Consider the following 23,814-nt stretch of genomic DNA (forward strand, 5'->3'; position numbering starts at 1 on the left):
GTTTTATTCAGTAAAAGTCACGTAAAGCTACGTAAACAAATTTACCAAATTTACCTTTGACTAGCTTGACATTATTTGTCCATTTTTTCATTTTCCTCCAATTTTTTTCCCCTTTTTACTCAAACAACTTTGTTGCTGTTGAATTACAATTTATAAAATCAGATTTTTTGTTTTTTTACTTTTCAATCAAACAGACAACTTTGTTCCTGTCAGATTGCAACTTACGTCATTTTCGTAAAATTGTGACTTTTCTTGCTATATTTACGTAAAACGACAACTATTTCCGTATTTTTATTTGCCTATTTTTTTTTTTTTTTTTCTCAATTTTTTTTTTAGTTTTTACTCAACTTTGTTCCTGTAGAATTACAACTCATGAAATGTTAAAATGGTGACGTTTCTTGCTACACGACTATATTTACATGAATCTCTTTCCGTAAATCGCGTCTGACTCCCATGACTTTGTCCATTTTTTTTCCTTTTTCCTCCCCCCAAAAATGTAAAGTCAAAATGGCAACTTCTGACTTTTAGTCAATTAAAAAGAAACCTTTCTCATCCTCATTGCCGTAGATGCATTTAAAACAACTTGGGCCAACGGAAACAAGTTTATCCGACTGTGGCAGAGTTGATTAAAAAATAAAAAAAAAAAAATCCCCAAATACAAGCGCTTTGTAAATATTTACCAACAAATAAAAGCATGTGCGTGCGTTTTAAGATGCTTTAAAGCGGCGTTGTGATCAAAGAGTGCACTGAGATGACTGTTAGCTCTTTATCCTCACCGCAGCGTGTCTGGATGTCCCCTGGCTGACAAGACACTCAAGTCGCTGATGGCAGCCAACTCTCAGGAACTCAAGTACGTATTTCAAACGTGGCCATTGTTGTTCTTGCTGCTGTTGTCGGAGGATTTGACACCTCACAGCAAGCTGCTTCTGCTCCACCCATGCCTATTTCCACGTACTTAAGCGAGAATTTTATTTTTTTTGGGGGGGGGGGGCGGGGGGCGGCAATTTGCATGATGAGCGTGATGTGTGTCTCGGCTGTGCAGGTGCCCAACACCTGGTTGTGATGGATCGGGACACGTGACGGGGAACTACGCGTCGCACAGAAGGTAGCCGTGGCTGAGGGGCGGCGGGAACACGCATGGCAACCGCAAAACACATTTGTCAGATGCGTGACATCAGAGCAGATGGTGAAAGTCTCACTCCGGGCCGCAAACACGCTGTACTTTTTACATTTCACTTTTTTTTTTTTTTTTTTTTATTTAATTGATTTATTCGACGGAGACGTCTTATAACCAAATAGTCGGAATGTTACGAGAAGGCAACATTGGCATGAACACAGGATGGCTGAGTGGTCTAAGGCGCCGCGTTCAGGACCCAGTCTCCCCAGGAGGCCTGGGTTCGAATCTCGAATTTCCCCATTGTGGGACTAATAAAGGCATTATTATAACACGTAAACGCAACGGTCTTAATTTATTGTCGGGATGAGAAGAATGACAGGACGTCATTTTTCAGTTTATTTATCTTCTAAAATAATTGTGAAATTTCAACTTGGTCTTACAATGATTAATTAAGACTTTTTTTTTTGTCATATTACCACAAAAATGACCAATATATTCTCAAATTTATAACATTCATTGTTTTCTTATCTATTTTACTTTTGGAATCTTGCAATATATTCTTGCAAGTTACATTTTGCTCCTAAAATTGTTGCCTAACTCACTGGTGGCTGGTGGAGTTTTCCAATTCTCCAAACAATTGACAGGAGATGATTAGGGCCCAAACGATTAATCGGCTCTTTTAAAAAATCTGCAAAAAATTGTCCGACTTATAAAAAAGTAATTAATAAATTTAAGAATAATGGTAATAATAAAATAAAAAAAATAATAATGAAAAAAAAAAAAAAAAAAAAAAAAATATATATATATATATATATATATATATATATATATATATACTGTAGTCCGGCTGTCGCTTGAAAGGGGCTCTGGATATTCACTCGGCCTCGATGATCATGAAGCTCACTGTGGGGGTGGTTTTTATGGAAATGAGTATAAATTGAAAAAAATAAAAAAAATCTGAAATAGGGCGTTATCAACAAATAATTGTTTAATTTCACACTTTATGAATTGTTCAGACACTCGTCAGACCCGAGTGTTTGCATCAAAGCCATTAAATAGTAGCATTTCCTCTAATATGTCGCCTTTAAATGCTCAAATGTGCTGTGCTGTTCTTCCTTCACAGCTTGTCAGGATGTCCACGTGCCAGAAAAGGAGGTTTGAAGCTCACCCCGAGCAAGGAGGACAAAGATGAGCAAGAGCTTAAGTAAGACATTTCTCTCTTTAGTCGCTCTTGTTTTGCTGGCTGTCGCAAAATCGAGGAAAAAAAAAAAAAAAGCGTCACGCTGTTTTGTTTGTTTTTTTTTTTTGTTTTTTTTTTGCAGCCTTCCTATACCTGCAGGCCATCAAGTTGCACAAAGGAAATCAGTAGCTTTTGTGCTCACATTAGTGAATTACTTTCCTAGGATTAGTACGCTGTGATGTGTTTTGTGGGATTTGAAAGCGAATATCAGGCTTATCACTCTCTCTCTCTCTCTCTCTCTCTCTCTCTCTCTCCCTTGCTCTCTCTCCCTCTCGCTTTGAGTGCTTTCTTTGTAATTATGTGAAGAAAACGTCGCCGGCGGCCTCGTCATCCAAAACAATAATGTAATTGACACGTGAGCCTTTGTGGACGTGTACATCTGGACACTGATTTTTGGTCTTTTTAATTACTAATGCATCAGCTTATAGGCATTAAACGGGTATGGATCTCATACACATTAAGAGAGGAAGGGCGGGGGGGGGGGCTGATGCCCGGCCGATGGCGGATGCGCAGATGGCGTGGCTACCTGTGTTTGGTTAAATACACTGTAATTCTCGTTGGTAGTTTGGAAAGTAAAGCATGCGGCCTCTATTTGGCAAAATTGCTGCCTGTTGTGAAGTTGGCTCAGCTGCCGCAGAAGCGGCAAAAAAAAAAAAAAATGTCCGGAATCCTTATTATATTATTAATACCTGAAATGACTTTTATTCTCTGAATATTACAACTTTATTCTCATGAGCCCAAAAATTATATTATTATAATATTATGATAATATTTATTTTTTCTGTTTTCTTCTACAGTTACATTTTTATTGTCTAAATATTATCATGGAAACTTAATTTCCCTCGTCTCCGTCTTACAGGTTTTTTCCTCGTAAAAATTCCATGCATCTTGTTCTTGAAGAAATGTCAAAATTGTTGAGTAACAACATTTTGACTTTCTTTCTTTTCAAACAAGATTCTGTCAACATTGTGAATTTATTGTCCTAAAAACGTTCTCCTTAAATTATTCATCTTTTCAAAATCAAAAGACATGTACAATGACATTTTTAGTCTCATAATATTGCCGCCCTAGTCTTTAATGTATTTATTTTTTTTTAAATATTTTAATCTCTTTTGTCCTTCATATGACTTTATTCTTGTAAAATCACCAATTTTTCAACATTCATAAATACAATATTTTTGTAAAAATGTGCATTATAACAATATATTCCTCATAATATTGCAATAAAATTCTTGTGAAAAAAAAATTCTATTGTATTACTTTATGTTGGCAAGTTTACAACTTTTTTCCCCGTTAAAATTCCAGCCTTCTCCTTAAAATGTTAGCGTGATATGTTTTTGGTCTGGCTGTTGCAACGTTATTTTGCACCTGACCGATCCCGTTTATCGATAATAGAAAAAGGGGACACGCTTCGGCATGGGGGGGGGGCGGACAATTTCTCTAATTCACGTCACCCCATTACTGACCTACACGGTGACATGTAACAAAACAACAACATCGACATTTCAACCCTGCAAAAGCAACTCGTGATGAAATTCCCGTCGGCGCGCTCCCATTAAAGTTCAGCGTGGATTAGTTACTTGCACTTAATGCGATTATTTGAGTCCATTTCCAGTTTTGGCCACTTCTTCTTTTTTTTTTTTTTTTTTTAATCAGCATTTGGCTGGATTAATCAATTTAATGGTCAACAGATCTTCCGGTCCAGTTATTGAAAGAGATTGTTTTAATGATCTCAGACTGCGTTTTGCTCCAATATATAAAAATATGCTAAGATTTTTGTTATTGTGGGATTTTTTTTTTTTTTTGGGACTCATACACTGGGCGGCCACAAAATGCATCTTATCTCACCTCTTATGCATATATTGGATTTTTTTTCACGTAAATTAAAAAAACTGACCCAAAGAAAAAAGCTGTTGTTAACTGTTTGTTTTTTTTTTCTGGTTCTGGACAAAAATTCAGTTTTCTTTTGATATGACATCATATTATCAATTCATTCTTTAAACATTTGCAGCTGATTTCCTCAGATAGGCCTTTATTTGCATATTATTACAAATGTCGTTTTTGCTTCTAGAATAAATGCTTTTTTTCGTGTTACATTAATAATATGATTTTTTTCATGTCAAATTAAATTTTCTCATAATCAGACAGTACTACATTTTTATTCTTTTTTTTTGTGAAATTATAATCTTAAATCATTTTGCCGCTAGCATTACTAAAGCGTCACCTTCCCCCGAGTAAAATTCAATGAACCTTATTCTTGTGAAATTTTTGTTTATAAATTCCACTTGAATTATAAAAAAAATAATAATAATTAATTTAAAAAATCCAAATATGCATTTATAATGTTTTTTTTTTCTTGATCTAATGATGAATTTATTGCAGTGCATGCGACGTACTTGTTTTTACAACGTGGAAGGAAGCAGACTAAATGTCACATGTCTGATTTTTTTTTTTGTCCGTGTCTCCATCAGATGTCCGGTGTTTGGCTGCGAGGGCCAGGGCCACATAACGGGGAAGTACACGTCCCACCGCAGCGCCAGCAGTTGTCCGCTGGCCGCCAGGAGACAGAAGGAGGCCTCCCTCAACGGGCTGCCCTTCGCCTGGAAGAGCAACAAGCAGGAGTTGCCTCACTGCCCTCTGCCCGGCTGCAACGGCCTCGGCCACGCCAACAACGTCTTTGCCACACACAGAAGGTAAAAAGCCAACCGGCGCGTCGCAATTTCATACCGATCCATATTTCATGCTAAATAGTCCTGTCTTGAATGAAAAAAAAAAAACTAAAGCTTGTCAGGATGCCCGCTGAATGCACAAAGTATCAAGAAAAAGCACTCGGAAGAGGAGATGATGACCATCAAACTGAAGGCCAGCAGTGGTACGTTTATATATATATTTTTTTTGGGACAAATTGTTTTTCCTTCTTGCTAGGGTGGGGGGGGGCATAACAGAAAATAATTGAGAAGCCCTGCTGTAAGTCTGGTGCAAAGTGCCGTCAAACTGCATTTGGGCGGAGTTTTATTTCTTTTCGGCACTTTCGTAGGCGGGTGTAGTTAGAAATGACCGTTTGCGCCGTTGTGGGCGTGAACACAGTCGACTTGATTGTATCGCGGCGCTCCAATTGCAGAAGAAAAGCAGAATTCTAAAAACGCACAAAATTCGACTTGCCCGAGTACGAAAATCAAGATTTCACACATGTGCCCGTCGACGAATAAAGAGAATGTTACTTTAAATTTTGTTCATATGCGTAATTATTCCAGCCAACAATATTGTGATGCTGATTTTTTTTCCACCAATTAAAAATGTGCCACTTGCAGGCATTGAAAGCAAAGAGGATGGTCCACTTTTGGAGCACGACATTGAGGAACTCAACGGATCCAACATGCAAATGGAAGCGGATCTGAAGCAGCTGCAAACGCAGGTAAGCATCAACTCCTTCGCGTCGAGTGGAAAAGCGGATCGCAGTCTTTGTTAAATTGAACTGTTCTGCTTGGGTCGTTTTGTTTTTTTTTTGTTTTCGTCACCGAAAGCAGATCTCGTCGATGGAATGCAACCTGAAAAGCATCGAGGAGGAGAACAAGATGATGGAGCAGCACAACGACGGCCTCCTCAAGGAGTTGGCTCGCCTCAGCCAAGCGCTCATCAGCAGCCTCACCGACATCCAGCTGCCTCAAATGGTGCAAAATGCAAAATTTCCACACCTGCGCGTTGCATTTCCTTCAATCCTAACCGTTTTTTTTTCTTTTTGTTTTTTGTTTTTTGGGGGGGGGCGTGGTTGGGGGTGGCGGCGCAGGGGCCCATCAGCGAGCACAACTTCGAAGCCTACGTGAACACGCTGACGGACATGTACAACAAGTCGCAGCGCGAGTATTCGCCCGAGTGCAAGGCCCTGCTGGACAACATCAAGAAGGCCATCAAAGGTATCCACGTTTGAGCTTTGCTGGCGGGCGCACGTGCCGTGCCACACATCAATGTCAAAGGCCGCTTTGAGCGACGGCCACGTTTGTACTGCTTTTCACTTTGCTTTCTTTGATCCCGCTGAGATTTTCCACTCCTCTTGCACTTGCTTTTTTTCTTTGATGACGGCTATTTATTTATTATTATTATCCATGATTATTGATATCCTATTTGCCCATCGCTGTATTTATTATTATTATCATTTAATTTATGTGTATTTATTTCTAGAGTTGTAAATGATTAAGAAGTCCAAAAAAAAAGAAAAACATTCCAATTCTGTGGCGCACGTGTATTCCAGTTAGCTGTCCCTGGAAAAAAAAAAAAAAAAAAAGTACTAGTACACCAAAAGTGAACCTATTTTTATGAAGCTTTTGCTTTCTATATTGGAATGTGAATGTATGCTAGATTTTGTGACAACACTGCAATGCCACTGTACTGTATCTTTTTATTTTTAGGTTCTTTATTTAAATTTAAGCATCAAAAAAAAAAATCCACTTTTTCCATTTCTATCAAATATAGTTATTATAAAACTGCCTTCTTCTGTGCACACACACACTTGAGGTGTGCATGTCGTACGTGCCTAAATGTATATGGATCCGTTTAAAACAAAACAAAAACAACAAAAAAAAAAGTTTTGTTTTTTGTGCTAGGGCAGTATTACGTGGATGGTGTCTCATTTATTCGCACGGTACAATTATTTTCGTAATAGGAGGACCGACGTTCCTGATGACTGTTTCTATATCTCGGTAGCTGATTGCAAGACAGAGACAGAAAATTATTTATGATTTGATCCTGTTTTTTTGGGGGGTTTTTGTTTTTTTTTGCAAGCATTGTGAGATCAAAGCAAACACAAGATGGACTCCTTTTTTTTCTTTTCAAGTGCTTCAAAAAGCCTTAAAACTTCTTACTTAAAACACTTGGTATCGCTTGGGGCAGATTTGAATGGTAGCGACTTTAAAAAAAAAAAAGCAAAAAAAAAAGCCAATTTACGTTTTATTTTCATGATATTACCAAAAAAAAGTATAAAATAATGTGACCATGTTGATAAATCTTTGCACTTTTATAATTGAATATTACTTTAATTTGAAGCAGGGGATTGTGTGTCATGATATTGGAAGTTTTAATTCACCCCCACACATGTTCATGATAGCTTACATCATAATATTGATACATTTTGCATCCTTTTTCCACAAATTTACTTTGGCCCTTGTTAGAAAAACTGAAAAGGTTTACCAGCCCTGCATTAAATCTTGATATTTTTTTTTTGCTCTCAATTCTGATCGCCCTCAAACAGCAATGCACATTTCATTTCTGTCAACATGTAGCCAAGCTTACTATTGCCATGAAAAATTAAAAAAAGCAAGAGCCAAATTATCCCAGCACCGCTCCTATTTTATCCAAATAATCTTTTCAAAAATAATCCTAAAAAAAAATGTAATCCTCAAATGTTATCCTTTATTTATATTTTCTTATATTTAATTCCTTACCACACGCATTGTTTGCTCAGGAAGTTCTGTGAATAATATTTATTTATCCCCACTACAATCTTCCTGTTAGTATTTGATGTTTTGTAATGTGAAACGCTTCTTTTTCGTGGAACGATTATTATTATTAGTATGATATGAGATTGTATTGTATTTTTTTTCTTCATTTTTCTTATTGGACATGATGACGTACTGCTTTTAATTTTCCGTTGAAGTAGTTTGTACATTCAAACGTACTTTTATGATTTCATAATTTACACACACACGCACACACACACACACACAAAGATATGCGCTGTGTTGTACAGTTTGTGTATGGTAGAAATAAACTTTTCAAACTGTTTAGTTTTTTTTTTCTTTTTGTCAGTGTGTGCTCTTCAACTTCTCCAGGATTTTCTTTTTTTTAATATGAGAGGAGCATCAAGTTTGAAACTCTTCTATTCAACAACCCCATGTGAGCGGTGACCACGCCCTCTGCAAGGAGGAACTGTGCCTCACTGAAGATTTGGGGCGAAAGAAGACTTTGGAGACGTGTCTTCAACCGAGTCTAGTCGCCTCCATTCAACTTTTGCGCGTTACCTTGTGTGTTAGCAGCCCCTGGTGGTCACAAGGAAGCATTACAGCCAGAAGTGGGCCATCACTGCGAAACCTGAAGGGCGGCACAGACATGTCACGTAAAAAGAGAATTAAAGACGATATGTCACATTTCATATGCAAGGTAACTCACTGTGCTTTACGTGGTTAAAAAACAAAAAATAAATTTCGATACTGAAAAGCAAAATAATTTGTTTTTCCGCCAATGACAGCAATGCGTCCGTACTTCACAGATGGGCTGAGGCTTTGATGGTGGTCTGTTAAATTTATTGTTTTTTCACCACACATGTCATTGTGTGCTCCTTCCAGACAATTGAACTTTGGTTTGATCTATCCACAAAAAAAATGTCTGCAGCACTATGTAAAATCCAAGGGATTTTTTGTTAGTTTTTTTTTTATTGTTATCATTATTATTATTTTTTAGGGGGGCAGTGGCTTTATCCGTGACATCCATTCTCTTTCATGTCGTAGTAGAGATATTTCTGTAGGTTTTCAGCCCACACTCGAGGATTTTTTTTTTCACCTCGAGAGCAGCAACAATGCTGAACTTCCTCAATTTCGAGCAAATGAGTCTTCCCAAGGCAGTTAGAAATACTTTGGGACTCTTTCGAGCTTCGTGTTAGTAAACAATTTTACATCCGCTGAGTGTTTTTTTTTTTTCCTGCGAGCCATAGTTCATTTTAGGCAATGCTTCTTGAGCTGTAGAAAACTCAAAATTGGTGTTTTTATTTTATTTTATTTTTTTAAGGGAACTTTAAGTTAACTGAGACCGTCACATGGTGTGTTTATCAAAAGCGTGGAAACTTGATTATTAAGAGCAATTTATGCAATTAATTCAACAAGGGTTCACATACCTTTTCCTGCACTAGTTTATCACATGTTGAAAAGAACAAAGTGTGAAGGTATTTGTTCCCTTGGGCGCTAAAAGTGTTTTTTTTTTTTTTGTGGTCCTCCAAATACAAAACACACCCTGTAAATCGACTCTTAAAATAAACATTTTCTTCGCAGATGATTTCAACTTCAAATCTGCAATTATGAAGGAAAGCGTAACCAATCAAACATCACAAAATACAATTTTTTTTACAAGGCATATTGAAGCAGACAAAATGAAGAATCCAAATAAAATTTTAAGAAATAAAATTGTATACTGTCCCTCACAGGGTCAACACCAGATGTTTGATTCGCTTTTTCTTTGGCACAAACTCAAACAAGCGTTCACACGCACATTCATTGGACAAATAGGAGCAGGGGGGTGTCCACACTGTGGTGCGTGGGCCATTTGTGGCCCACCATCCACTTTTAAGCGGCCCATAGCATATACTAAAAATGACATTTGAATAAATTTGTTTTATGCATTGTAGAGCGTTTCCAAAGATGCAAATTAACTATTTACCACTTAACTGGTATAAAAACTGTTGTGTTCATAAAAATGCGTAGACTAAAGAAAATCAATTATTCCAATCAAAAAATGCTTTCCTTCACTTTGTGTTCCGTGTCAAGGTTCAAATGGTGAATATATCACGTGAATGATTCCCAATGAGCTGCTTTAAAAATGGGTCATCTTACGACAAATTGTCCCTGTGATGTTTTTGTGAATCTCGAGATTGGATTCGGCTGCCGTTCAGTGCAAGGGCAGAAAATCTTAAAAAATATCAAACCATTTGCTTTGTAGAACGCTGTTCAGGAAGAACGTTTTCAAAAAACACTAATACATAAATAACTTGACATAAGAAGACTGATTTTGTTGTGTTGATAAATTAAAGTACCCCAAAAAAAAGAAAAAAATCAAAGCAGTACTTTTTTTTTTTGTACGTGGCCCTCGGAGGACACCCCTGATTTCGAGGCCGCACAGGAACGAGATCGTTTCACCGTGCTGCCCTGAATCCAGCACCAGTAGTATTCAGAAAAATGCAGCAGTAAATCTTTTTTTTAAGACTTCAGTTGCAAGCAATAAATGCTTGGCTTCTTTCTCAACAAGAAAACTTCAGTAGATTTTAATTTATTGGACTTTTTATAACAGCCGTTAACTAAATGAGACTTAAACTATTGCCTGTTCTCTAAATCATGTTTTTTTATTTTTTTATTTTTTTATTTAATAATTTTTTATGATGGCGGCAGTTTCACCCGAAACAGATCAATTAAATTGTCCCTAAATATCAAACCATCAAAAAAATTGAGTTGGGTCTTCTGATGATGACGTCACAGAACATGAGTTATTCTGTGTTGTCACAGAGGCCCGTGTCATCCTTTAGGTTATATGAGGCCTGCGTGTGTGGGCGTGCGCTTGACTTACAGCGAGAAACCAACTTATTGGCCTGACAAAGCTCGCCGGTGTTCTGTTCACTGCTCAAGTTTACATCAAGCTCAGCGCCGCAGTCAACTACGGGGTAAGTATTCCAAATATGAAAAATTTTACACGTCTACGCTTATTCGATTGACTCCGAGCGGGACTTGTGACTCTCTGAACAAATACTCTGAATGTTCTGAACTCCTGTTTGCATGCCAGTGAGCAGAAAGCGTTGCCCGTCGGCGTTGTGCCATAACGCGGGTGCGGTCAAGTAAGACATTTATTTCGCAAAATGTACAGAAATGGGATGAACCCTAATCAGCAACCTATTTGATTTTGCATTGTAATGTAATTATGCCGTTAAAAAAAAAAATGTTGAGTATTTAATTTGCCAAACGAGAGAAAGTAAACAAATGATTCACCTTAATGGGACAAGCTCCGAGTAGAAGTCGTCCGTTAACCGCACAAAGCACATTAAGTGTGACAAATGATGACGTTGTGCCTTCACACAATAAATGCTGATGATGACCCTAATGGGCTCAAAAATCAACTTTGAGCTGACGCTTGTGAATTTCCTTTATGTGGAATAAAAGTGATGGACTATTGTTAGAATCTTTTAAACAAGTCATCATCTTCTTTGCCATGGGAAAATATTATTAAAGAATAACGCAGCTACTAACAGATGGTGTGATCGGCATTCACGTTACTCTTTTAGTGTGTGTAAAAGCCCAAAAAATGTGTTTAATCAGCTCCAAGTTTGCCCAAGTGTGATGGCGGTAAATTTATGCTAGCATGCTACTGAGACGAGTATGCTAGCTAATGATATTGATAAGCCTCATCACGTAAATTTAGTTCGTTTTTATTGAGTCATTTAACTATACTATTAGTTAGTTATATAACTATTAGTATGGCCCTTGGAGGACTAAAATGGCCGCCAGTTTGTGGTGTCTAATGGTGGTGGTTGCTCGCAGTCGGATGGCTGTGTCTAGTCACGTTGTGACTGGGTGGTTCATCCACAATATACTTTGACTTTGTCCTATTATTGTCTTATCAGTCGTATCAAATGTATTCATATTAACTGGGATGCTTGTCAGACTCAATAGACAGATCATTTGTGCGAGGAAATCTTTGACAGTCGCTGAAGGCAACACCTGATTTTAGACAGACTGACAGGGGAGATTTTTAATTCCGGGATGTCCCTGAATGCAACAGATGATGACACATCATCAGTGTTTCTCAATTCATTATGCCACAGTACATATTTGCAATTGATCAATCTCACTGCACACCACCAAACATGAATGTCCCCAAAATAATAAATGATTACAGGTATGCTTGGAAAAAAATGATGGTCTCGTCTATATTTACTCATAACTTTTCTTCCTCAGTGTGCACGACTGCTCGCGCCATGAATGTTCTATGGTAACAGGTGCATCGGGGTGTACTTTATGCATTCTAGTGGAAGAGCATTTTAGAATTCACACCGACCTGATCGGCTGGATTGAATCGGCAAATATTTTGCATTTCATGCAAAATAGATTCAAGATGGTCAAGTCTTATCAATGCTGTCATGATCAATCAGCAAAATAAGACATCACAGCAAACAAAATGCAAGGCCTGGGGGGAGATCCACAAATCATGTGTGTCGACTTCATAGTTCTTGCAAATTGTCTTCATTTTAGCGATCAGAGCTATTGCAGGGTTTTTCTTTGTCACAGATTGCCTTTTTAAAATAAACTGAAAAATAGCTGAACAATTTACTGGCTCCTGATTTCAAAATTTGTTGTAGATAAACGGATAGATGGAGAGGATGTAAATATCAACAGTGCTTGCCTCTGTGGACTCGTCCGCACACCACGTGACCTGCTGTGTTTACATCCTCTCATCTCAGCTGTTCTTTGCACCACCACGACAAAACCACTTGCTCCTTTCTACTTTCTCCGACGGAGCTGTTTTTTTTATTTAATCACACAAAACAACTCTTCAGCCGTGCTGTGAATGTTTCCACTTGTCTCCATGAAGCGCCGCATTGCACCCAAAGACGAGCAGTGACTAAATGCGACACGACATTGTTGTGAGTATTGTTCCATTTGTTGACACGCAAACAGGTTTTCCGTGTTGAAGTACAAAGTTGCGTTAGCTTTGCGTTTTGTGGTTGTTACGTGTGTTATTCATAGATGAAAAGTCGAAGTAAAAGTGGGGGAGGGGGACCATCCTGTAAAGCTGCTTTGTGTGTTTTTGGTGATGGCGCACTCAGGCCCTCCGAGCTAACGTTAAGCTAGTTTGCGACTCCATATATCTGTCCATTTAACTCCAGGTTAGCCGTCACATTAGCCATCTTTACTTCGCTTCCTTGTTTTGTCGCTGGCTAAAAAAAAAAAAATAAAAAAAAAAACGAGGTTAGTTATAGTGCTGATGTTATTGTTATTGCGAATAGTTTTTTGTCAAAATATTCGTGGTTGTCACTAAAAGATGTATTTTTTAACGAACCGGATGACCTAGTCAGTCACCGCTTTAAAAAATGGGTTAATCGCATTGCAGAGAACTGGCAGTTACTGCTGCGTTTGTGCTCAAAGTGCGAACAAAAGCTGCACGTACATGCAAAACACACACCGCTTTTTTGTATGTGTGTGTGCGTCAGTTTATGTAACCAGCGCCTGATTCGCCACTCATACAAATGTGCTGAAAGAAACGGGACTGCGGTGATTAAAAAGCGCTCAGTGGTCAACATGGTGCGAAGAACGCTGTTGTTGTTTTGGCTTCGTCGTCACACGCAGTGTGGAACGAAGCGTCGCGCGATTCCATTGGCCGAGAGGCGCTTTTCTCTGTGGCAACTGCGCCACGTGATTATCCGACACCCTGATTGGCTAATAAAGGTGTCATTCAAACGGAACCCGGAACAACAAGGAACCGTAAATTAAACTTGACAACAACTTTAAGAACAGAAACGAAAACCGTTTACGAGCACAATTTAGAACATCTGCACAACTAGTACATCACATTTAGTAAAATAAATAAATAAACAAAAAGCGTCGCGCGATTCGATTGGCCGAGAGGCGTTTGTCTCTGTCGCAAACTTCACCACGCGATTGGCTAAAAAAGGTGTCACTCAAACGGAACCCGGAACAACAGGGAACCGCGAATTGAACTCGACAACAATTTTTATGAACATAACGGAAACCGTTTTCGAGCACCATTTAGAACATCTTCACATCTTCCATATCACATTTAGTAATAAATAAATAAATAAATAAATAAATAAATAACCAATCTAAATTTGCCGAAAGCTAGCTTTGGCCACATTGCACTTTTAGCTTCTTTTATGAAGTGTGTTATGATCCCAGACTTTGGACATTCTCTGTCTTGTATACTTTTTTTTTTTCATCACTTGCGCTTCCAGCTCTGCAGTGACAGTCTGTGCGGAAAAATAATAATCACAAAATCCTGCGATAAAGCAAATTATCATTTCATGCTTGTTTGATGTCAAGTCAATTAGAACCAGGAAGTTCTCGTAACAATAGAATCCTTAACTTAATTTAACAAAATAAAGCAAAACCCAATCCCCCCCAAACTTCCCTTGTCGAAATTGATTGCTTATATCAAAATTGCATTGTATTTGTCTACACCTCCACCACCAGTTGTAATTGACAATTAAAATTTTAAATGTTCACACTGAAGCACGCGCATCCTTAATTAAATTAAAATTAAATTAAATTTAAATTAAAGAGATGCGAGAAGGAATCAAATGGCGATTAAAAATAAACAAACAGGTCTGCACTGCTGTGAGGCGAATACGCACGTAATGCGATCTCCAAAGGTGTGTTCAACGGGGAAGTACACAAATAACAGCAATACGCTGCACAAACAGCACTGCTAAATAAATAACAATTTGCTTCATCTCGTAAATAAAGGCCTAATCCTCTCCAGCTTTTCCCACTTTGAGTCTTTTTGCTCCGCAAAAGAAGATGGAGTACATATTTAGTATATTTTATTTTGTGCCTGTAAGGTTTTGAGGATCTTGTTTTGAGGTTGCAATTATGGAATCAATTCCCAGTTTTGATACTTGGGTTGTTCCAATCTGAGCTTGTTAAAGTTTTGCATCTCGTTGGGATCAGGACAAGGGCGCGACGAGTCGTCTTGTGTGCTGTGTGTGCACTTTTGTGATGTCATAAATCATGAGAAAGGTAAAATTACAAATGAGGTAGTGTGTTTTTAGTGAAGTTTGTGCGCATTTAAATCATCATGTTAGAATATTCATAAAAGGTTCAACCACAGGTCATTTTTGAAGGTATGCTATTTTTTTTTTAAAGGCTTTCATTTATTTTAATAGTGTGTGCTTCATTTATTATTTTACTGGCAACCCTACTAAATTACAGTGCATGTTGTATCATATTAATCATGTTGAGAAAACTGTTATTTTTACCAAACTCGCATTTAAAACATTTGGAGGCTGCTCTGTTTTTTTTTTTTTTTTATAAAACATTTTTTTTAAATTATCTATATCTGTACTAAGTACCAAAGAGACGTTGACCCAGAGAAAAAAAACCCTAACCCTAATTGGAAACCCTAACAACATGGATCCCTGTTTGAGTCTGACTGTGCATGACATAGACGACAAGTGGTGACTGCGCACCAGAGTACTCGAGACGGCACATTTTCCCGATTATTCACACTTGTTTATTTGGCTTGTATTGACGTTTTTTTTCATTTTATTTAGCATTTTTGTATTTGGCATTATTTACATCATGAGAGCATCTTGGCGCAATCTATTTGCAGAAAAAGATTCTTTCTCTCCTGTTCTTTGTGACATTGTTCAAGTCACGCAAAGCAAGCTATTTGGAATGTTTATACAAATGATTTTTGTACTTTTATTTTTCACTGAAAATAATGTGTACCAGTTGGTCAATAAAAAAAAAAGCAGTTATTATGCATTTCCTGCATTTATTTAGATTTTGGTCCACGGGGGGAATTTATCGTGCATTTATCGTTATCGAGGTAAAATTGCTCCATTTATCGCAATATTGATTTGAGGTCATATCGCCGAGCCCTAACACATGCACACGCAAAGTCAGGTGAGTATGTAGTCCAATATGAGATCATCCGTTTGGGTGATCAGATCTGTGGTGTTACGTTGACGTGAAGAGCTCGCGTTTCGTAAGGATCCGTTTTGGTCACGCGGCATGATTCACTGTGGCGTCTTTGCGGCTCGGAGCTGTCAGACATGATCCCGATCACATCCAATCGCCTTTTTCCATGCAGGGGTCAAAGGAGGACATTTTGATCACCTGATATGTGAGGTGTGATGTGTGATGATGGCCTTTTTTTTTGTTTTTAGGCCGGATTTACAAAGTGATGTAATTCTGTAATTGCCTTAAGATGCCACAAGAGGGCACCAAAGCACTTCTAATAAAATAGATGGCTTTTTCACCTTCCATTGGAAGCTCCTCCTCTCACGTGGACATAGTTCCTGAGCACCAAGATGCCACAGGATGGCGCCTGAACATTATTATTCCGTTAGGGCTTTTATTAAGGCTGTTTAGAAAGAACACCAACGGCAAACAAGCGAGATTTTCAACAAATAAAGATGGATAAGTTCCCCGTAAAAATCAGCGAGGATACATTTGAGAGAAGCGAATCAGGAATGGGTGCATAGGGAGCACTAAACACGAAAATGAAAAGTCAGCAGTCGTGTAAGTCCTGCCTTAAGTGTATTAAGACCCCTGTGGATTTTCTCCTCTAAGACTGTACCGCAGTCGCTTTTATTTGTACAAGATTGTGCCTGACCTACTTTCTCTTCTTTGCACTGCCAGCGACTGAAAATGACCAAGCAGGGCAGGCAAAAGCGAGCGGAACTTAAAAATACGCGGCGGCCGCTGATAGTGAGCAAAATGGATGAGGATGCTCTGTGATGGAAAATGTCCTCAACACAGGCCGCCACCCCCCCCCACGCTTCCGAATCGCCCCTGAATGTAAATTTCCGGGCTGAGTCAGACGGAATTCGAGAGGCGTCTTCCCTCGGGTGTGTCGCAGAACGACGCACGTTCGCTGCGGGGAAGTGCGGCGGTATCAAAGCTCTGTAACATCATCACACGCTCACTCTGATGTTTACAACAGGCGGTGTCGCGTTCACCAGGATTGTAAAGAAACCCGACGAATGGGAGGCGTCTTTCATGAGCATTGCCGTCGACGCGGATGGGAGTTGCAAATTTTGATGATTTTTTTTTTTTTTTGTGTGCGAGGAACATATCCTCCTTATTCACTTAAAAAAAAAAATCTGTGTTTTTGTGCTCAGTGGAGTGTCATTTGGTGCCACCTTGTGGTCACTTGCTGTCAAAGCTTTTTTTTTAATTTGATAACTTATTTTCTTCTTTTTTCTTTCTTCCTACCTTCCATCCTTCCTACCTCGCTTCCTTCCCTTCTTCCTTTCGTCTTTCCATGTGAAGCCCATTTGAATATAAATAAATTTGACGTTGAATTCCTCCCTTGTAACCGATTAATTGTCGATTAATCAATTCATTGTTGCACCTCTGTTCTGCCAATTACTCACAGGTTATCCCTGTAATTTTTTGGGTCTGCAAGCCACTCCTCAGTCTACCTGACAAATAGTTGACCTTAAATTGCAAAAATGTTTCTCGAATATTCGCCATAAAGACGTCGCTGCTTGCTGCTTTAACGTTCGATATATTTTTTTTTCATTTCCCTCAGGTCACTCGTCGCCCGGAGATGATTATTGCGTGAGCGGTCACAGCAGCTGGATCTTTTTCGGGCCCGAAACATTTTTTCTTTGGCATGGGGGGGGCGGTGAGCGCCGGGGAGGACAACGACGACCTCATCGACAATCTGAAGGAGGCGCAGTATATCCGCACGGAGAGAGTGGAGCAGGCTTTCCGCGCCATCGACCGCGGCGATTACTACCTGGACGGGTACCGGGACAGCGCCTACAAAGATTTGGCGTGGAAAAACGGCAACATCCACCTGTCGGCGCCGTGCATTTACTCCGAGGTGATGGAGGCGCTTAAGCTGCAGCCGGGACTTTCCTTCCTCAACCTGGGCAGCGGCACGGGCTACCTGAGCACCATGGTGGGCCTCATCATTGGTAAGCTTGGCATCGTCAAAACAACATGGAGGGTCAGACATGCTCCCTGTGGATGTATGATGTCATATATTTTGCCACAAATGCTTTTTTTTTTTAATACTTATAGCAATGAAGTCAAGATTGTTTTGTTGTTGCAGGTCCATTTGGGGTCAACCACGGTGTGGAGCTCCACAAGGACGTGGTCGAATATGCCCGGGACAAACTGGACAGTTTCATAAAGACCAGCGACAGCTTCGATAAGTGAGTGTTGGATTCGAAAACCGATTGGAATCGGATAATCGGTTTTGATTTCAAAGATGCAAGAGCGTCGAATCGAACCACATCTTATCGCTTCACATTTAAATATATCGTGACACGTATGGGATCATCTTTTATTTGAAAGATCTAGCGTTGAAGGAAAGGCCACATTCAGCTAGCTGCCAAAAGCTGAAAAAGATTCAAAGAGGTGTGGGCAAACTACGGCCCGGGGGCCACATGCGGCCCGTTAAATGTTTTAATGCGGCCCGCCGAACTTGAAAAAATATGAAATGAATAAACCTTGTTCATGTTTTATTTTCTAAATACGGTGGTGTGTCAAAGACGGATATTTCCTTGTAATGCTTTAGTTTTGCTTTTAAAATTAAATGTTTTTTTTACGGCGAGGTGAGGTGACCAAAACACTCCATCCATCTGCCTCTGTCAAATTTTCGAACCCATTGTGGCCCACCAATCTAAACGTTTGCCCACCCCTGCATTAAAAGATGAAAATTCAAAATGATCAAAGCACTTAACAATTGCACTTTGGTACCGGAACCCTCGAAGCGAAATCTTAAAGGGGAAGAAACGTGCAGATGACGTTGACGATTGGTCAAAGTTTGCTTTGCCCAAAATTCAATTTGTTACCAGACTGTTGGCCAAATGGAGTCAGGCAGTCCATCACCACGGCGACAGATGATGACGGGTTTGACAAACGGGTGTAACAAATCATTCACGCTTTTATAGGTCAAACTTTACTACAAAAAAAAGGAAAAGATTTAAAAAAAAAAAAAAAAACCCCAGGACTGCACAAACCGGTGAACACAAAATTAAGCAGCTGTTTTTAAAATCATGACATTCTCAAGAACAGATTCTTCTTTCAGAATCTGCCAATTGTAGTGGAAAGGAGCCTTTTTTTTTTGTGGATTCAACTTGATCCGATGCTTCTTGGTGTGTTTTTTTTTCTTTTTATTCTGTTTTATGCTGCGGCATCACAATTGCCTTCTAGGGCTCATCATAATTTGGCTTGGTCATTTTCTACATTTCCATTTGACGTCATTCCTCGCCCCCCCCCCCCCCCCCCCCTTTGCAGGTTTGAGTTCTGCGAGCCCGTCTTTGTGGTGGGCGATTGCCTGGAAATCTCGGCAGAAAGCCAACAGTACGATCGCATTTACTGCGGGGCCGGGGTGCAGAAAGTCCACGAATACAACATGAAAGTCCTGCTCAAAGTCGGCGGCATCCTGGTGCTGCCGATCGAGGATCAGGTGACCCTTGCACACGCTTTATGTTGCTTTTGAAGACCACAGGGAGCGTCTATTTGAGAGAGTCGTTGAATTGTCTGACGCAAATGATGCACCTGTTAATTAATTGGGGGGGGTGGGGGGGGGGTGCTTATTTATCTCAAGCAGAATTAATTAGGGCATTGCATCTATTGCTCCGGTTATTAATTGAGGCGGAGGAATTTTTTTCTCAATTCAGCCACAACGTTTATTTGAGGGAGCCATTTATTTTGTATTTATTTCCCCGCAGCTGACCCAGATCACCAGGACGGGCCAGTACACGTGGGACAGCAAAAACATTTTGGCTGTGTCCTTTGCGCCGCTGGCCCTGCAGAGCAGAGCTGACGGCGACAAGCCGGACAGTGTCCAGTTGCGTGAGTTCCTCTCACTCTCTTCACATCGGCTCCTCGATTTTGAAGCATGCGGCTCATACGGCGGTGCGGCTTATCTGTGGAGTTTTCTTTCACCACTAGAGGGAGCTCTATAGTTCAGAAAATACACTAAATAAATCTCTTTTTTTTTTCTCCCGGGTCTGTTCTGTTTTAATGAGCAAAGTTGTTGCCGTGTTTAAAGGCACTGTTTGAAAAATCTGTTGATTTACCTTTTTTACACTACAAAATCGTTCTGTACATGCAGTAAACAACTCATTTTTGAAAACATAGAAAACTGCGGCTTGTAGATTTTTTTTTCAAAAAAGGAGTTGCTGTGGCTTATATTCGAGCGCGCCTCATCGTCCCGAAAAATCCGCCAATTGGAATGATACATAGTGTCTGCTCTGTTCAACACTCGCAAATCTCGTTTGTGTTGGCGCCCCTCTTTGTCTTCAGCCCCCGTGACCGTGCGCACCCTCCAGGACCTGTGCCGCATCTACATCCGCCGCACCCTCCGCGACTTGGCGGCCAGCGGCGAGGACGACGGCCTGGCCCGGGGCGCGGGTGCGCAACGGGTGCCGCAGAAGCGCAAGCGGCAGCACTGTCTGCGGCGCCGCATCAACACGTACGTCTTTGTGGGCAACCAGCTCATCCCGCAGATGGTGGAGAGCGAGGAGGAGCACGGCGACGAGGAGCACAAGGACGGCGAGGCCAACGCCGAGGAGGAGGAGGAGGAGGAGAAGGAGGAGAGGGACCTTGGCGACGTGGAGATCCTCAAGCAGACCAACGTCTTTAGAGACCAGATCATGGCTCTTCCCCTGCCCGAGTCCCTCAAGGACTATTTACTGTACTACCGGAAGAAGTGACTGAGGTGCACACGTAGCATTATTTCCACGCTCTCTTGATGGCAGAACTCAACGTCACAGATCACACTGGATAATAATGTTGACATTTTTGTTTGTATATCTTGATTTCCTTTTGATTATTATTTTTTTTTTTTGTATATAAACGATGATTTTTAGATGAGCTAAATTGAGTTAGAATGGAACCTCCAAAGTGGAATACTTTGAAAGTGATTTTCAGCCAAATACAAAATGATGGTTGCCATTGCAGTTTATCGTGTTTGCAGGTTTTGCGCTCACTGACGGCCAACATTGAAGTCGCTTTCGCATTGTTGAAAAGCGTGAACAGAAACATGGATTTCAATTAACATACCCGTTTTAGTTCCGATAGTGGCCGATTATTTTCTTGTTGTTGTTGTAATGTTATACAACTATTCAAAGAACATTGTAAAATAATCCAACATTCAAACAGTAATTCAGATCTTTATTGAATGCTGAGGGACCAAAAAAAAAAAACATTTTGTTCATTATATATACTTTTAATCGGTCGTTGACCCATTAATCGATTAATTTTTTGGCATCGGCCTCAAAAATATAATACAAGCTAATTCATAAATCATGTCACTAAGTTTTGCTTGAATACAGCGGCGAGTGTATTTTTTAAGAAAGTATATATTTTTTAAATGATTTACTGAAGGACTTGCTCAATAAAATGAATGAAATCAGTTTTAATTAAGCAGTAAATTTCATTTCCTGCCAGTGTTGCGTCACAAAAACAAAAAGCCAAAGAAAAAGCTCCAGAGAGGTTCATCCTTTCGATGCTCACTAATACGAATTTTTGTCAACTTCAAATTGTCCCGCTCGTGATTTTCCACTTTGGAGGTTCTGCTGTCTTGTCATGATTATTATGAATTGATCATCGTTTCATAATCATCAATAAGAGGAGACTTGATGTTTTGTTTTGTTTTCCTACCTAAGAGGTGTCATCACTTTTTTTTTTCTTTTTCTACGGGGACACCTTTTAACGCAACCTTTTCTAAACAAGAGCGCACACTTGGCGTGATGTGGTATTTGTTGGAGCGGGAGGAGCGAGGCCCTTCCGTGGAGCGTTCACGCATGACCACACGCTTCCCCGCGGCGTGATTGATTTCCTTCATGCCAATCAATCGAAACAAATCTCGAGTGATTTCAGCTTTTGTATTTGAAAGCAATGCAAATTTCGAAGCCTTTTTTGTAAGAAAACAAAGCACCTTATTGTGTGTGTGTGTGTAGCGGGGGCGTGGGGGGGGGATTTTTACATCTAAAATATGAAATGTTCTGATCAAAGTATGATTCGTCTGCACCACTTGTACAGCGATGGCGTTTTTTTTTTTTTTTGGTAAGTGCCAACGTCACATGCCGGAGACGACATTCCACGTTTTTTTTTTCTGTGTCACGTACTCTTGACTTTTACCTTCGTCTTACTTTGAATGCTTCATTTAGTGTTAAAAGAAAAAGCTGAACTGAAAAATGATATCTAAATATACATCTATGGATATAGTCTCCGGTTGAATTTGTGGTTTGTCGTAGCACCTTCTTGCTGTACTGTAACTTGACACTGGCAACTTTGTCCACCAAAACTCCACTGCTGTCTGTTCAATAGATGAAAATGTACACAATAGTCTTCATTGATGACAAATATTCTTAGAGGTGAAAAAAAAATCGCTGATGATTGTTAGATTTTTTTTTTTGTGCGTGTGTGTGAAGATGAGATGACTTAACCACCCCCCCGCCCTCAACTCCGGCTGTTTTTGATGACGTAATTGAACGGAACGTCATCAGAAAGCTTATAAAGTGAGCAATAATTTATCATCACTCATATTCAATTATCATTAAAACTCTAAAGACACATGATGGCCATTTTTAAGATCAAGTCACTGGAACCTCCAAAGTCCAACATAATCCAAACTGTGAGCCCGGTTGACTTAACTGCTGTATGGTCAAACGAAAATCAAGAAAATGCGTGAGAGGGAACAGGAAAGCGATATTTTCACCTCGCGTTCTTTCTATCCATTGCTGGAATTCTTGCATTTTCACGGTGGGGCGTTTACAAATTCACACTCACGAGTTTTCATTTGTGGACACTTTGAAAGACTCACTTTGATATTTTTCTAATGCTTTAGCGCCATCTTGTGGCATTTATGTGCCATGAAACGAGATTAAACGCAGTCAAGGAGCTTCATGTAGATAAAAGTAGTGATTTGCTGCTTCTGGCGTACTGGGTTGGGGAGCTTCATTAGACAAAAGGAGGGCTTTGGTATCTACAATTTTGTCAAAGACCATTTTGTGGCATCTACAGGAATTTTAATTGTATTGAATTTTTTGGAGAGAGGGGTTCCATTACTTGTGATAACGAAAAGTAAAATACAGTTAAACTGCTCTCTCTTTGAAAACCACTGACAAAAAGATGTTTATCGAGCGATACGGTCTCCGAGTGTTTTATTGTTACTGTGTGTAATGTATGTTGAAATAATTTTGTATTTTTAGGATTTCAAGAATTACGTTTTAAAGGTATTGCTGAATATAATAATAGTGTCTCATGAAAGTTAAATAAACTACTTACACTTTTATCGACATGACCACTGCTTGGTCAAATAATTTTGAAATAAATGAATGAAAACCGGTAAATAAATGACAAATTGTTTCTACTTCCTGATATAGTTTCAATCAAAATTAGGATCCAGAAACACGTTCATATCCTTTCCGACTTATTTGACATGAACCTGAAGAAAAAGCAAAATGCTAAAAACCTGCACATGCAGTGTTGACTCTTCACAACTTTCAATCACTAAACTAAAATATATAAAAAATAAAAAATAATTAGCGCCTCCCAGACTTACAAAGCTCGTCTTTCGGTCATCACTTCAACATTTTCTAATTGCCCATATTGCACTGAACAACAGTAGGAGTTAGTTCCATCAAATGTACTTTTTGAGATCACCCTTTCACAAAATGACAAAATGTAAAACAGACTTGCGGAGTGCGTGTGATGTTTTGAAGCCTGGAGGCCGATTTTTTTCAGTTTGTTGGACTTGGGAGGTTCTGCTGGATTATGAAACAATTTAATTGAGCCAGTTTGTGGCTTTGGACGCGCGCGGAGCCAAAATGCATCAATTTCTCGGAGCGTGGTTGCGTGCTGTTCATTTAGAAAATGTGTTGTTTCTCTGTGGATGTTTGGCACCCGAATAAAGGTCACAATCACAATCTCCTGCGTCTGTTTGTCACTTTGGCTGCAGCGTCTCAAATTGAGACAATTGAAGAGGACGATAAAGAAGCTGA

The 23,814-nt window shown here is 39.5% G+C and overlaps 2 protein-coding genes across 3 annotated transcripts in view; both read left to right on the plus strand.

The window, feature by feature from the left end:
• Positions 1-8,133, plus strand: part of st18 (ST18 C2H2C-type zinc finger transcription factor) — a 44,589-nt gene extending 36,456 nt beyond the window's left edge. Inside the window, exons 15-22 of one of the 2 annotated variants that reach the window (XM_088311233.1) lie at positions 782-850; positions 1,043-1,105; positions 2,241-2,321; positions 4,829-5,050; positions 5,141-5,229; positions 5,669-5,772; positions 5,885-6,028; positions 6,145-8,133. In XM_088311233.1, coding sequence (XP_088167359.1) covers positions 782-850; positions 1,043-1,105; positions 2,241-2,321; positions 4,829-5,050; positions 5,141-5,229; positions 5,669-5,772; positions 5,885-6,028; positions 6,145-6,285 — 913 coding nt within the window. In that variant the 3' untranslated portion in view covers positions 6,286-8,133. Of the gene's footprint in view, positions 1-781; positions 851-1,042; positions 1,106-2,240; positions 2,322-4,828; positions 5,051-5,140; positions 5,230-5,668; positions 5,773-5,881; positions 6,029-6,144 lie in introns of both variants that reach the window. The other variant, XM_088311232.1, reaches the window with a different exon arrangement.
• A 4,401-nt stretch (positions 8,134-12,534) lies between these two features.
• On the plus strand, positions 12,535-23,739 carry pcmtd1 (protein-L-isoaspartate (D-aspartate) O-methyltransferase domain containing 1). The gene is made up of 6 exons (XM_088311653.1): positions 12,535-12,747; positions 17,379-17,769; positions 17,907-18,009; positions 19,097-19,268; positions 19,534-19,657; positions 20,111-23,739. The coding sequence occupies exons 2-6, from the start codon at positions 17,463-17,465 to the stop codon at positions 20,518-20,520; spliced, it is 1,116 nt and encodes a 371-aa protein (XP_088167779.1). The 5' UTR covers positions 12,535-12,747; positions 17,379-17,462; the 3' UTR covers positions 20,521-23,739.
• The last annotated feature ends 75 nt before the right edge of the window (positions 23,740-23,814 follow it).

This window comes from Idiotropiscis lumnitzeri, chromosome 12, assembly GCF_059441095.1.
Source record: "Idiotropiscis lumnitzeri isolate Australia: NSW breed Sydney's pygmy pipehorse chromosome 12, RoL_Ilum_1.0, whole genome shotgun sequence".
Lineage (NCBI taxonomy): Eukaryota > Metazoa > Chordata > Actinopteri > Syngnathiformes > Syngnathidae > Idiotropiscis > Idiotropiscis lumnitzeri.

What these genes read in the sequence shown, in the direction of transcription:
- pcmtd1 (XM_088311653.1), top strand. Translation starts at nt 17,463, where the DNA reads ATGGGGGGGGCGGTGAGCGCCGGGGAGGACAACGACGACCTCATCGAC. An exon ending in ACCAGCGACAGCTTCGATAA is followed by an intron (nt 18,010 to 19,096) that starts GTGAGTGTTGGA and finishes CCCCCTTTGCAG; the next exon opens with GTTTGAGTTCTGCGAGCCCG. An exon ending in GCCGGACAGTGTCCAGTTGC is followed by an intron (nt 19,658 to 20,110) that starts GTGAGTTCCTCT and finishes CTTTGTCTTCAG; the next exon opens with CCCCCGTGACCGTGCGCACC.